At 41.2% G+C, this 15,482-nt stretch overlaps 1 protein-coding gene across 1 annotated transcript; it reads left to right on the top strand.

Moving 5' to 3' along the window:
- Positions 1 to 674: 674 nt before the first annotated feature.
- Positions 675 to 2,353, top strand: LOC107812241 (uncharacterized). Its single transcript, XM_016637296.2, has 2 exons — positions 675 to 911; positions 1,309 to 2,353. The coding sequence occupies exons 1-2, from the start codon at positions 827 to 829 to the stop codon at positions 2,175 to 2,177; spliced, it is 954 nt and encodes a 317-aa protein (XP_016492782.1). The 5' UTR covers positions 675 to 826; the 3' UTR covers positions 2,178 to 2,353.
- Positions 2,354 to 15,482: the final 13,129 nt, after the last annotated feature.

Genomic DNA, 15,482 nt, shown 5'->3' with positions numbered 1-15,482 from the left:
GTTTACTTGTATTAGAAACAATTGTATTTTGTTCAGACTTTATTTGTAGTACTCTAGTGACTCATGTATTCGTGGCTCCAGATTTCTGGGGTATATTTAGGCAACTATAATTTAGTTTATTTTAGTTTTGTAATATTAAGGTTCTGCTTTTAAATTGTTAAAAATTATTAATTAATTAGCTAATGTTGGTTTGTCTATCGTGTGGATATTAGGCGCCATCACGACGTTACGGTTGAGATTTCGGGCCGTGACAAAAACTTTTGTATAAAAAATATTTAATAGAAGGACAATAGAGTCACTCTGTTTGATAAGCAAATTTTGGTATTTCAATCTTCCTTTGAGATGTTAACGCTTATAATATAGCATTATGATATACACCTTAAATCCTTCATATTATGCGGGCTTAGGAGAAAATAAATTAATGTATGAGTATGGACTCATTAGATGAAGCCAACAGCTTTTGTCCAAAGAAGTCAAAGCAACAATGAGCCAATGAATATGTTAAAGAATTGCCAACAATTAAGCAACAATAACTTTATGAGCCAACCATTTTCTGATGATCTAACACCAACAAATACATTTGAATATTAAAGAGAAGAAATTAAAGATGGCTAAGAAGCATTAATTATAAAGGACTGAACTAAAAAGCTCATGTAAGAGAAGAGAGTAAAAAGAAAGAAGAGAGGAACAGCCGCAAAGAAACCTCTCTTCTTTGAATCTCTCTAATACAGACGTTTGTACAAGAATCCTCTTTTCTTCTCATTTCGGCATTTCCCTCGTACCTTTGTTTATTGAGAGAATTAATTTAATATTTGAGACGTTTACCATGAGCAGTCTTCGTGTTAATTCATTTCATGATTTTGTTCCTCCTTCAACCTCAGAACAATCGTATGATGATTCAGCTTTAGAAGGTAATTCCTCCTTTGTTTTTTGCTTTTACCCTTTTTGGGGTGGTTAAATTTATATTCTTCTTTTTCTGTTTGATGGCACCGTTCTTGTTTTTTTATGGGTGATCACCATTTTGAATGAAAATAAAATGGAATTAAGATTTTCATAACCAAGAAATAAAAATGCTAGGCACCATTTTTCCTGGATTTTCATGTTTTTTTTTCCTCTCTATTTTGGGGGTGGAAGGGGTGGGGGATTTTCAAGTTCATGGCCTACATTGGTTCAGATGAAAAAGTTCAATGCTAAAACATAAATGTTAATTTCATATAATCAACTACTCCATTATGCAGTGTCCTAAGTAGACTTAATGATATGATCATATTTTCTTATAGTGTTTTTTCAATTATTTTCTGCTTTTAGGCGTTGCTGCCAATTTTAAGTTATTGCTAAAGCTAATTCAAGATCACAAAGATGCTTGTAACAAAGGTAGCACCGATGGCCTGAGAATGTTGAGGGTGGCGACGATGATGACCATTCTGGATAATGTTAGGACACGAATTCAGAAATGTCAATCCTCTGGTGACAAGAGATCGTTAGAATGTAAACTAAGGCGTTGTTACACCGATATTAAGCTTACTAGCAATGTGCCTAAGGACAAGAAGCAGCACGAGCCAATGATCGATGAAAAAGAAAGATTAAAGAGTCAGCTTAACGCGAGCTTGGTAGCACGGAAGAGCCTCGAGGTCATGTGTTCAAGTTTAGGAAAAGAGAAAGAAATTATGGCAGCAGAGTTATCAAAGAGTGTGCATGAATTGAATGAAATGGAGGATCTTATAAATGAATTAAGAGAGAAGAATGAGTGTTTAGTGGAAAGATTACATGGATGTGGCATAGAGCAAAAAGATAGGAACTATAATAGCAATGGAGGAAAACAAGGGAATGTTGCCATTCAAGACAGGAATAGGGCACTTTCTGAGCAACTACTCAGGTTACTTGATGGATATCAATCCATGAAGAGGAATTGGAAGAATGCGTATGAGGATAACACAGCGATGCGTTCAACCTTCGAGGAAATAGGAGCTAAAATTGAATCCGGGCTCAACAGAATCCACCGGTTAAGAGAGCGAATCGCGTCGGAGAACATGTCCTTGGTTGATGTCCAAGAGGAGATTGTAGAATTGGAGCATACGTTTGAAAGCTTTGAGATGCTTGTTGCAAAACATGGTCAAACGGAATGTATCAAATCAAAAAGAGAGATCAATGGTGACAACTCTTCGGTTCTTGCTTGAAAAACTAGGGTAACATAGAATTTAGCAGACAGAACGATCCAGAGTTCAAATTTTGTTATTCCATTTTGATGGAAAATGGAAACCAACAAAAATTAACTTTTTGTTACTCCTTCCGTTCCAGTTTATGTAAACATATTTCCTTTTTGGTCCGTTTTAAAAAGAATGACTCCTTTCTATATTTGGAAACAATTTAGTTTAAACTCACAATTCTACTCTGATCAAAAGGTTTTATAACCACACAAATACTTTGGACCCCCCTTTTGACTTGTTTAAGACCACAAATTTCAAAAGTTTTCATTTTTTCTTAAACTCCGGGCCCAATCAAATAGATTCACGTAAATTGAAACGGAGGGAGTAAAAATTATTATAATGAAAGGAATCATGTATATTTTATAAAATGACTATAATACTGTAGAATTTTGCTTTCAGTTCTGTATTGTGCAGTATCTGTTTTCCTGACTTATGTGGGAAGCTAAATGCTAAAGATCTAGTGCCGGCCACCACCAGTCAATGCCATCAATAATTTGGATTCAGTATATCAACTTTTAAGTTCTATGTTAATATGGAAACACACATTGATATACTGATTCTAAGCGCTTAAATTCTTCTGTATGTGTTACAAGCCGAAACCTCATAAAAGGTGTGTGAAATTATCCCTTCCCTATAATTTAGCTTTTATTTAAAATAAAGTTACATCTAACTTAATTACACTTAGCAATGAAATACGACACTAGAGAACTACGCTATAATTACATCATAACTTGCAAACAAATCATTGTAATTAACTTGTTAGTCTGTTACATCATGACAAACAAATAAACATTCACTCGCATTGATATTTCCTATTATATGTGTTGTGTATCTAAATTTCAATCAAAGTTTCTCTCACCTCCTTGCTCTCAAACATATTCTTCTATACGTCTTGAGTACCTGTTCTCGTCGTATTTTATTTTGGAAAAGGTCTCCAGGGGCGGCCCATCCATAAAACAAGTAAAACAACCGCTTTAGACCCCATATTTGTGGAGGTCCATTTTTTGTTACACCTAATAGACTATGTATAAGTTTAAAAAGAGTTCTGTAAAGTAAAAAAGTTTGATTTCTTTAACAAATAAATATAGAGAAGAAGGATTTGCAACTGCTATGATTTCTACCAAGAAAATTGCACTTGAAATGAATATCGAACTCGAATTTCGTAAGAAGCGTGTGATACATAGGAAGTAATAATTTGATGTGAATGTTGATAATGAAATCTCAAAATCTTTCGAAAAGTCCTTTTAGAGTTGATTACTTTTATACATAATGGACAATGCTATTTTTCCACTTCAAAATAGATTTGAACAATTCGAAGCATATGAAAATATGTGATTTAATTTGTTTTGTAGTTTTAATGATATATGATTTAATCCAATACTAATTGATAAACAAGGAATCTAATGTGTAAATTTAAGAGTAAGGCAAGTCAAACTGATCGTGTAAGCAGACCTCGACCTCGAGCAAGGGCGACCTCGAGGTAAATGAACAAGAACAACAAGAATAATAAAATAATAATAAGACGATTCAGATGAATAGTAGGCAAGAAAGTGAAAATGTATATTCTCTTCTCAATGATTGATTCCGTTACAAATGAATAGGCTTCCTTTTATGTAATAGGGGAATCCTTAATAAGGTACATTTTCATATTTAGTAGGGAATCTTATTGGGACAACTGTCTAACCGCCTAGTACAAATCAGTACAAACTCGTACAAATCCATTCCGGAATTTACGCAATGATCTTGGGACCGTTGTGGAAATCTTGCTCTTCCTGTTGCAAAAACACAACGTCATTATCTCGAGGCTGGTAATATTCGACCTCGATATTCATCAAGCACTTCGATCTTCAAGCCTCGAACTCTGCCCTCAGGCTCGAGCCTAGTCTATTTCGATCTTATTCTTGAAGCGATTCCTCGAGCCCACCAAATCGGGCATACCTGATTTTGACCGTATACAGATAGTCCTCGCGTTTCTTAGAATAAAATAATAAGAAACATTTTGATCCTTGGTCCTACGATGCCTCGATAATGACGTTAATCCCATAACGTCAGCGACAGAAGTGACTGAAGGGTCACATTGCATAGTTCCCAATGTCATTAATAGAAGGCAGCTGTTGGTCGGCTATTAGCTTCCCCAAACTATTGAAGCAACCATTATAAATACGTCCATTTCTCAATCCTCACAATCTTTACAAACCTTTTCACAAATCATTACAAGCATTTCTGTCTTCTTTGATTCCATTCTCCTTTTTAATTTGTGCTTCTCTCAATATCAACTTCTTCTTCTTTCTTTCTACGACAGTGATGGCTAAAACATCTAATACTATCCCTCAGAAAGAAAAAGCCTCCTCATTATCGCGGATGGCCGGTGGTAGGACGCCAGTGGAACCTCGTATCGAGGAGTGCGTTCCAGGGCCATGCGAGCTAACCTCCGATTTCAAAGTCGATAAACCTCCATCAGTTCTAGGCAGATGTGAACCCATGTCCTAATACATCTGCTCAATATCTGAAGACGATCACAAGCAGGTGAAAGTGGACTGCAATTAGGAGAACAAGGAAGTGGTGATTCCTTCTCCAGAGGAGGACATCACTACCCACGTGAAAGGATACTTAAGTGTGTATACATATCCTTTCACACTAGGTCCCATAGATCCGGTCATACTCGATTTCTGTCAACAATATCGGGTGAGCCTTGGACAGATCTACCCCTCTTTCTGGCATATTGTTCTTCCGCTTCGGTATTTTTTAAGTAAGGTCGAGGGGATGTCATTTACCTCGACCATCTGATCAGGCTATAAAGCCCTCGCCTCTATCGAGGTGGGTTGATAAAACTCCAGTGTCGGTCTACGAAGATGTTATTCTCGAGCATTGATAAGGATAAGGACCAAGGATGGATGGTTTGTTCATCCGAATCAATACCTCTAACCTAATTCATGCCGAGAGGATTCTATTCCGCGTGGAATGGAACATAATGTAAGTACAACTCCGTCGAGGATGCTCTGTATTTTGCTTTCTTTTACTCTTCTTTAATATAATTTCTTTTCGACAGTGCATCCTCCCCTTGGTTTCCTGGTGCGATTCCGGACCTTGCCGGTTGGGTTCGACAACTGGCCTCCACTTCTTCTCACGCTGAGCGTTGTTGGCGTGATTTGGCTAAGGGTCGGTGGGAAGCTAAAAAAAATGGTGAGTTCCTTTGTTCATATGTTGATGTTTCTCTGTAAAATACCTACTTTCTCTTTATGCAGGCCTCAAAGATTATGTTGCTATGAGGCCGCCTCCGCCAGGTGAAGAGGAGATCCCAAAGCCATCCAAAGTGAAGAAGAGGAAATGAGACTCGCCTCCAAGTACCCCGAAGCTCAGGAGAAATAGGGCTCAAAAACCTAGGGCCGACCCTGCAGCCCGGTCTGCTGATGCAGTCCAACAGCTTCGGGAGGAGAGGAAAAAGGAGAGAATGTCGACTGCCTGTTGGTAACTCGGAAGAGGGGAAACACTGAAGATTCAAATGTCGCTTAACCAGTGATGGACGATGTGGTTTAATCTCAAACTGAAGAAATCTTAGAGGGGAGCTCGAGCAGAGTCCCGAGCCATCGGGTGATAGAAGCTCACCTTGTCGTGAACTACGTTTGGCGGGTAAGCCTGAAGGGTCCAATCCCGAGGCCTCTTAAAGAGAAGAGAATGTCCCAAGTGAATCACTTGGGATAATTAGTTTAGATAAATCGCCGCCCGGCCCAACATTCTCTGAAGGAAAGTTCTGAGATGCCTGGGCCAAGAAGACTCCTGACGTGGGGATGACCCGCGAAGGGAATGATATTTGCCAGGAATGCTTTGCGGGGGTCAAAGATGGCCCCACCCGGATACTTCCTTTATTTTCGATGAGGCTCAAAGTCTTCAGAAACAAGTGAGTTTCTTCCTTCATAATTATGTTCATGCTTTATTCTTGTTTCTCTGAGTCTGACTTCTTTTCCTTGTGTAAAGGTTGGGACGCTTTATCGACAAGCATTTTCTAAATCTCGAGCCGAGCTTGCCCGATGCGAGGCCAAAATCAAGAAGCTCGTAGAAGAGAGGGATAGCCTCAAACTCCTCTATGTTCAAAAAGAGAAGGAGATCAGAGACCTTCGAGCCGATCTGACAAAGGCTCATCGAGAACAGACTAAACTCATAGAGCAGGTAATGAAACTTCTTGGGAGTTGGTCATATGTTTATTTGACTTAGTGACTAAAACTTCGACTTTTCGGACCCAGCTGAAGGGCAAAGTGGTGGAGCAACTTGGAGAGGAGATCAAGGCAAAAGAAGCCGAGACCCTGGGGTGGAAGCAGCATATGGATCGTCTTGCCTCAGAGAAAGACTCGCTTCAGGCCCAACTGACTTCGATCGAATGCCAACTTCAAAATTTAAAGGGGGAATGCTTGGCCCAGAGCCAAAATATTGAGGAGCTCGAAGCTAAATCAGTCACCGAGCTTGCAAAGGCTAAAGCTGAGGTGGAGGCATTAGTGGCCTCTTATCGAGCTGATGCCGAGGCTGCCAATATTCGGGCAAAGGAGATCACTATTGCTACTGAAGTCAAATTTTCGTGTGCTGTCGTTCACGCCAGGCGATAATCCTGGAGAGAAACTCTCGAAGAAGTGCATGCTCGTGCCTTTGACCTCTCAACAGATATTGAAAAGGCAAAAACTTTGGAGGACGAAGCTGCCACTTTACTCTCCGATGATGAAGACTCTTCTAGTAGCTCTGAGAGCAGAGGAGATGAGGATGAAGTCCCCGAGGAGGAGGTTCCCGAAGATGTGGCTCCCAACGATGCGGCTCCCAAAGTAGACTAGGCCCTTAGGATTTTGTTTTTTGTTTTTTGTGTAAGGCCCCTTGTGGGAATTGTAAATACCTTTTATGTTTATAAAGAATTCCTTTTCTTTCCGCTCCATATCCGATTTGTAGTAGAGTCTGCTTTGTTTTCGTTTTGTGAAATTTTTGATGTTATGACTTCAATAATCGAGTTAGCACTAGCTAAGACTCCAAAGTAAAACAAACCCTTTAGGTTTTTAGTAATCAATGGGCAATCTTTGAACTTAGAATAGAATACCTCTTAAATTTTTTGGATGAATCCTCGAGCTATGCTTAAGTCGATTTGATACGAGCTCGGAATGGTGGGACCCTTAGGCCCGAGTTGAGTGAGAACAAGGTATTGAACTCTAAATATTTTGGCACTTAGGTTCTTTTAGGTTGGGCCGATATGGCCTTGAAAGATGGCTATAATTTTCCCTTTTCGTCTTAAAAGATTTAATAAATTTTTTTTTATGCATTGGCATGCATTTTTTACCCATTGAGTTTTTTGAGGGTTTAGTCTCGATTGGAAACCTTTTGTTTTTTGTGCCTTAGCATAAGTTTGTATTTGAATAATTCGATACCTCTTATTGTTTTTCGAGGGTTGATTTTATCGAAGGCCTTTGATCATTTTGCCTAGGGTAGCCTTTATTAACCGATTTTCATAGAATTTGAAGGCCCGTTGTTATTGCGAGGTTCGGACGTCTACGAGCCACGTTATTTCGACCGTAGCATTTAATATGGCTGTAGCCTTAGGGTGTGTCTCTTGGACCTGTTTCCCGATAGCATTTTGAATTTGTTCGAAATGTTAGTCCAGAAGTATGATGGCCTTGGCCTTTACGTCGAGGGATGCCTCTTTGAGGTCTTATGAATTTGAGTTTAGTCAACTCGAATATGTTGAATGTCAATGATAGTCCCCGAGTATTTGAGGTGTATTTGTGTTTTGGCCCTTGAGCCGTTTCTCATAGAATCATAAGTACGGAGCTCGTGTAGTAGTAAACTTCTTTGAGACACAAAATGTTTGATATAGAAAGAATGCTTCTTTAAATAATTCATACATGTGTACATGTTTTGCCATTGGGGCTCGACTATTCTATATGGACACGATTCATCTGACCGTTTGGCCCATTACAAAGTTTTTCTATCGAGGCCCTCTTTGGCGTGAAGTATTTTTCTCGAAAATATAGCCTCCAAGGGTGATGCCCCCAATATTTGAGGTTGATTGAAAAGAAGCCTTGGATACTGTTGAATTTTCCTTAGGTAGCACATAGTTTTTGCCTCATTAAAAACCTCGCCGGAAAAACCCATTTGGGATAAAACCCAATCTAAGGGAAAAAGAGTGCAATGCGTGCTTTAAAACCTAAGGTTTTCGTGTAGAAGCGTGCCCTCGACGTCTTCGATCGAACATCTGCAATGAGTTAGTCTTAAATACAAATGGAAAAGAGGAGAGGGTCATATCGTAGCAATAATATCGTTTGAGTAGTGATACATTCCAATTTTTTGGCAATTATTTGTCTCTCATTGTGCCAAGTTTGTAGGATCCTTTTCCGATGACTCCGATGACTTGATATGGTCCTTCCCAATTTGGGTCTAGTTTCTCTTCATTTGGGTCTCACGTATTGAGGGTGACTTTCCTTAGAACTAAGTCCCCGATTCCGAAGTGTCAAAGGTTGGTCCTTCTGTCATAATATCTCTCGATTCTTTATTTCTATGCAGCTATCCGAAAAAAGTGCAGCTTCTTGATTTTCATCTAATAACTCAAGGGTAGTATTCATAGCCTCGTGATTTGATTCCTACGATGCATGTCGAAATCTGGCGCTGGGCTCCCCAACCTCGACTGGAATCAAGGATTAGAGCCATATACTAAAGAGAAGGGGGTTGCCCCGATTCTAGACTTCGATGTCATTCGATATGCCCAAAGAACTTCAGGTATAATTTCTCTGTATTTTCCTTTAGCGTCGTTCAACATTTTCTTTAAGTTTTGAATGATAGTCTTGTTTGTCGATTCGGCCTGTCCGTTTCTGCTCGGGTGATACGGCGTTGATAAGATCCTTTTTATTTTGTGTGCTTCGAGGAACTCCGTTACCTTATTGCTGATGAATTGCTTTCCGTTATCACATATGATTTCGGCAGGTATCCCGAATCGACATACGATGTGGTCCCAGATGAAGTCTATAACTTCTTTTTCCCTGACCATCTCGAAGGCCTATGCTTCCACCCAATTAGAAAAGTAGTCAGTCATAAACAAAATGAACTTAGCTTTACCTGGGGCCATTGGTAGAGGATCAACGATGTCCATTCCCCATTTCATGAAAGGCCAAGGGGATTTTGATTGGGGGTCTGGAGACCCGAGTGGATCTATTGCTATTGAGCATGGTGGATTTTGATGTCATTTTGGGCATGGATTGGTTATCTCTGTGTTGTGCTATTCTGGACTGTCATCCTAAGACATTCACATTAGCTATGCCGGGTGTGCCACAGGTCGAGTGGCGAGGTGTGACTAATTATATTCCTAGTAGAGTGATCTCTTTCTTGAAGGCACATCGTATGGTTGGGAAGGGTTGTCTTTCATATCTAGCGTTTGCGAGGGATGTCAGAGCTGAGGCTCCCAATATTGATTCTGTTCCAGTTGTGAGGGATTTTTCCGATGTGTTTCCTGCAGACTTGCCAGGCATGCCACCGGACAGGGATATTAATTTTTGTATTGACCTGGTGCCGGGCACTCAGCCCATTTCTATTCCGCCGTATCGTATGGCACCAGTGAATTTGAAAGAATTGAAGGAGCAGCTTCAGGAACTCCTAGATAAGGGGTTTATTCAGACTAGTGTGTCACCTTGGGGTGCGCCGGTTCTGTTTGTGAAGAAGAAGGAGCGCAGAATGAGAATGTGCATTGATTATAGGCAATTGAACAAGGTAACAATTAATAACAAGCATCCTTTTCCTCGCATTGATGATCGATTCAACCAGCTTCAGGGAGCGAGAGTGTTCTCCAAGATTGATCTCCGTTCAGGTTATCACTAGTTGAAGATCAGGGACTCGGATGTTCTTAAGACAGCTTTCAAGACACGATACGGTCATTATGAGTTTTTGGTGATGTCTTTTGTGCTGACCAATGCCCCAGCAATGTTCATGCATTTGATGAACAACGTGTTCCGGCCTTATCTCGACTCATTTGTCATAGTTTTCATTAATGATATTCTGGTGTATTCGCTTAGTCAGGAGGAACATGCAGAGCATTTGAGAGTCATGTTGCAGAGATTGAGGGAGGAGAAGCTTTATGCAAAATTCTCTAAGTGTGAGTTTTGGCTCAGTTCAGTGGCTTTCTTGGGGCACATGGTGTCCATCAAGGGTATTTGGGTTGATCCGAAGAACATAGAGGCGGTTCAGAGTTGACCCAGATTGTCCTTAGCCATAGAGATTCGTAACTTTCTTGGTTTGACAGGCTATTATTGCCGGTTTGTTCAGGGATTCTCATCTATCGCATCTCCCTTGACCAAGTTGACTCATAAGGGTGCTTCATTTGTATAGTTGGACGAGTGTGGGGAGAGCTTTCAGAAGCTCAAGACAACTTTGACCATAGCTCCAATGTTGGTTTTACCATCAGCTTCAGGTTCATATATCGTGTATTGGGATGCTTCGAGAGTTGAGATTGGTTGTGTATTGATGTAGGAGGGTAGAGTTATTGCTTATGTTTCTCGTCAGTTGAAGCCCCATGAGAAGAACTACCCCATTCATGATTTGGAGTTGGCTGCTATAGTTCACGCATTGAAGATTTGGAGGCATTACTTGTATAGCATATCTTGTGAGGTGTTCACTGATCATCGCGGTCTTCAACATTTGTTTAAGCAAAAGGATCGTAATTTGAGGTAGCGGAGATGGTTGGAGTTGCTTAAGGATTATGATATCACCATCCGGGAAAGGCCAATGTGGTGGCCGATGCTTTGAGCCGAAAGGTAGTGAGTATGAGGAGTTTGGCATATGTTCCAGTTGGGGAGAGACCTCTTGCGGTTGATGTTCAGGCCTTGGCTAATCGGTTCGTAAGGTTAGATATTTCGGAGCCCAGTCGGGTATTGGCTTGTGTGGTTTCTCGGTCTTCCTTATATGATCGCATTAGAGAGCGCTAGTATGATGATCCACATTTGCTTGTCATGAAGGACAAATTCCAACATGATAATGCCAGGGAAGTAACCATTGGTAATGATGGAGTGTTGAGGATGCAGGGCTGGATTTGTGTGCCCAATGTGGATGGGCTTCGGGAGTTGATTCTGGAGGAGGCCCATATCTTGCGGTATTCCATTCATCCGGGTGCCGCGAATATGTATCAAGATTTGAGGCAGCACTATTGGTGGAGAAGGATGAAGAAACATATTGTGGGGTTCGTAGCTCGGTGTCTTAATTGTCAGCAGGTGAATTATGAGCATCAGAGACCGGGTAGCTTGCTCAACAGATGGTTATTCTTGAGTGGAAGTGGGAGAGGATCACTATGGACTTTGTTGTTGGACTTCCACGGACTTTGATGAAGTTTGATGCTATTTGAGTGATTGTGGATCGGCTGACCAAGTCCGCGCACTTTATTCATGTGTGTACTACCTATTCTTTAGGGAAGTTGGCAGAGATCTATATCTGGGAGATTGTTCGCTTGCATGGTGTTCCGGTTTCCATCATTTCAGATAGAGGTACTCAGTTTACTTTGCAGTTTTGGAGGGCCGTGCATAGAGAGTTGGGTACTCAGGTGGAGTTGAGCACAACTTTTCATCCTCAGACGGATGGGCAGTCAAAACGCACTATTTAGATATTGGAGGACATGTTGCATTCTTGTGTCATTGACTTCGGAGGGTCATGAGATGAGTTTTGTACCGCTTGCAGAGTTTGCTTATAACAACAGCTACTAGTTGAGTATTCAGATGGCTCCATATGAGGCTTTGTATAGGAGGCAGTGTAGATCTCCAGTTGGTTGGTTCGAGCCGGAAAGGCTAGGCTATTGGTGACTGATTTGGTGCAAGATGCCTTGGAGAAGGTGAAGGTGATTCAGGAGAGGCTTTGTACAGCGCAGTCGAGGCAAAAGAGTTATACTGATAGGAAGGTTCGAGATGTGTCCTACATGGTTGATGAGAAGGTTCTACTAAAGGTTTCACCCATGAAGGGTGTTATGAGATTTGGGAAGAAAGGGAAATTGAGTCCGCGGTTCATTGGCCTTTTGAGGTGCTTCAGAGGATTGTGGAGGTGGATTATGAGCTTGCTTTGCCACCCAGCTTGTCGAGTGTGCATCTGGTATTTCATGTTTCTATGCTTCAGAAGTATATTGGGGACCCGTCTCATGTTATGGATTTCAACATGGTTCAGTTGGATGATGATTTGACTTATGATGCGGAGCCAGTAGCAATTTTGGATCGGCAGGTTTGGAAGTTGAGAACAAAGGATATAACTTCAGTCAAAGTGTAGTGGAGAGGTCGGCCCGTGTAGGAGGATACCTGGGAGACCGAGCGAGAGATGCAGAGCAAATATCTTCACCTGTTTGAGGCTTCAGGTATGTTTCTTGATTCGTTCGCAGACGAACATTTGTTTAAGTTGGGGAGGATGTGATGACCCGGCCAGTCGTTTCATGAGTTACCGCTCCATTTTCCCTATTTCTACTTATTTATGCTTCGTTATCCGTGTTTTATGGTATTGGGTTGGTCGGATCGAGTCCGGAATGATTTTGGTAAGGTTTGAAACACTTAGTCTTTTTTAAGGAAGTTTGAGTTGGAAAAGTCAACTGGATGTTGACTTATGTGTTAGAGGTCTTGGATATGAGTTCCGATGGTTCGGTTAGCTTTGGGAGGTGATTTGTGACTTAGGAGCGTGATTGGAATGAATTTTGGAGGTTCGTAGTAGATTTAAGCTTGAATTGGTGAAGTTGAGATTTCGGCGATTTCGGGTTGATATGAAAGATTTTGATATAGGGGTCGGAATGGAATTTCCGAGAGTTGCAGTATCTTCGTTGTGTCATTTGGTATGTGTGTGTAAAATTTCAGGTCATTCGGACGTGGTTTGGTTGGGTTTTTGATCAAAAGCGTATTTCGGAAGATTTTAGAAAATTAGGCTTGAATCCGATGTGTTCTGGGTGATTTGATGTTGTTTGAGATGTTTTGATGATTGGAACAAGTTTGAATAAGGTTTTAGGATGTGTTGGTGCCTTTGGTTGAGGTCCCGGGGGCCTCGGGTGAGTTTTGGGTGGTCTATCAGATCATTTTTGGAGTTAGGAAATTGCAGAAAATCTGTTCAGCTGTTGCAGAGATTTTACCCTTCGCATTCGCGACTGGAGTCTCGCGTTCGGGAAGAGGCAGTTGAGGAAGGAAAGGATTAAGCCTTCGCTTTCGCGAGAAGGGCTTTGCGTTCGCGGAGGGCTGTTAAGTGGTGCATCGCGTTCGCGAGAAGGTCTTCACGATCGCGTAAAGGAATTTGGGTCAGATGAGTTCGAGGTCAAGTGTTCATCGTGTTCGCGGAAGGGTGAGCGCGTTCGCGAAGGGTAAGGTAGAGGAAGCATCGCGTTCGTGCTGGTCATGTCGAGTTCGCATAGAGGAAAAGTTGGTCAAAGTAAGTTTGTGCTTCGCGAATGCGAGGGTTTGACCGCGTTCGCGAAGAAGGAAATTCAAGCCTGTGCAGATTGTTTTTAACTCGTCTTGTCCGTGATTTTGGGGCTCATTTCCTCCATTGTTGGCCATTTTAGGAGATTTTTGAAGGAGATTGAAGAGGGATTCAAGTTTGGGAGGTAAGATTTTCGGACTTAAAACTTGATTATTATGTGAATTCTACCTAGAAAATCATGGAAACTTAAGCTAAAAATGGAAGAACTAGGCTTGGAAATTTGGACTTATGATTGGGTATTTGGAGGACCATTTGGGGTCAGATTTGAGAACTTTTGATATGTATGAACTCGTGGGAAGATAAGGAATCTATTGGTGTAAAAATTTCTAAATTTCGAGACGTGGGCTTGGGGGTCGGGTTTTGGTAATTTCGGGATTTGTGCTCTTTATTGATTGTTTTCGCTTGGTCTTTATTCCCTTAGCATATTTTGACGTCCTCGTTCTGATTTTGGATAGATTCGACATGCGTAGAGGCCGATACGAGGGGCAAAGGCGTCACGAGCTAGAGGTTTAGCTGGTTCGAGGTGAGTAATGATTGTAAATGATGTTCTGAGGGTTTGTAACCCCGGATTGCACATCGTAGTGCTATGTTGAGGTGAGACACACGCTTGATGACGAGCGTGGGGTCATGTACTATTGGGGATTGTGACTTGGTCCGCACGGTTGATGATTTTACCGCGTATTTGACTGAAAACTATTTGCTATCATCATTATTTGGGTTGAATGCTATATTTGGGCTTCGTGACAACTATTTGATCCCTTCAGGGATTTTTATTGCTATTTCCTCACTGTTTTGACTTTATACTTGAACTTAGTCATGTTATTTTCCACTGTTTTCATACTCAGCCATATTTACTTAGTTTTAAGACATAATGATATTTTAAATGATATTTGGGCGGAGAAACACTATTTTACTATTGCCCGAGGGGCTTGTGAATATTTTTGACTGAGTAAGGCCGAGGGCCTAAGTTGTGAGGAAACACTGATACTGATTTGAGGCCGAGGGCCTGAGATATATATATATATATATGCCACGAGGTGGTTTGATTGATATGAGGCCGAGGGCCTAGTTTTGATGCCACGAGATGGCTTGTTATTGCGCTTGGGCTGTAAGGGGCCACTCCAGGAGTCTGCACACCCCCAGTGAGCGTAGGTACCCATTGTGATGTGAGATTGAGCCCGAGAGGCTGGTATTGTTTTATGTGATTGCCCGAGGGGCTGGTACTGTTCTGAGATGTTGCCCGAGGGGCAGATTTTGTTGATACTTTGCCCGAAGGGCAAACTTCTATTTATTTACCTTACCTTAATTACCTGTTAATTACTTGTTTACTTGTTTAAAGATGATTTTACTTGACTTTCCAATGTTTTACTGCTTTTAAATGGTTTTACTTCTTCATTATAGAATGCCTTGTGCCTTACGTGTTTTCTTACTTTCTGTCGTTATTTACATTTGTTACTCACTGAGTTGGAGTACTCACTTTACTCCCTGTATCCCTGTATGCAGATTCAGGCGTAGCTGGTACCGTTCCCGAGTGCTGATCCCTCCAGTTTCAGGTGAGCGTTCGGAGACTACGAGGTAGCTGTTGACTTCTGCAACCCTGTGTCTCTCCTCTCATATGGCCTATAGACTCTCATGACTTGTGACACCCTGGTTAGGGCTGTGTTGGGTTGTACTTTCGCATTTTATTGACATTATCAGCTACCTAGTATTGCTATATCATGTTTTAGATAGCTTTTATGTTATTTAACTATTTAAAAAGTGAATTGGATTTAATTGGTTGGCCTTGTCTTCACGAGAGACGCCATCATGACCGGGTTCGGGTTTAGGGTCGTG

The sequence above is a fragment of the Nicotiana tabacum genome, chromosome 3 (assembly GCF_000715075.1).
Source record: "Nicotiana tabacum cultivar K326 chromosome 3, ASM71507v2, whole genome shotgun sequence".
Lineage (NCBI taxonomy): Eukaryota > Viridiplantae > Streptophyta > Magnoliopsida > Solanales > Solanaceae > Nicotiana > Nicotiana tabacum.
The sequence above is the reverse complement of the archived record's forward strand: the minus strand, read 5'-3'. Positions and strand labels throughout refer to the sequence as shown.

Bases quoted from the DNA above. Each gene is read 5' to 3' on its own strand.
- LOC107812241 (XM_016637296.2), top strand. From the start codon at position 827: ATGAGCAGTCTTCGTGTTAATTCATTTCATGATTTTGTTCCTCCTTCA. The intron at 912-1,308 runs GTAATTCCTCCT...TTCTGCTTTTAG, and splicing joins TGATGATTCAGCTTTAGAAG to GCGTTGCTGCCAATTTTAAG.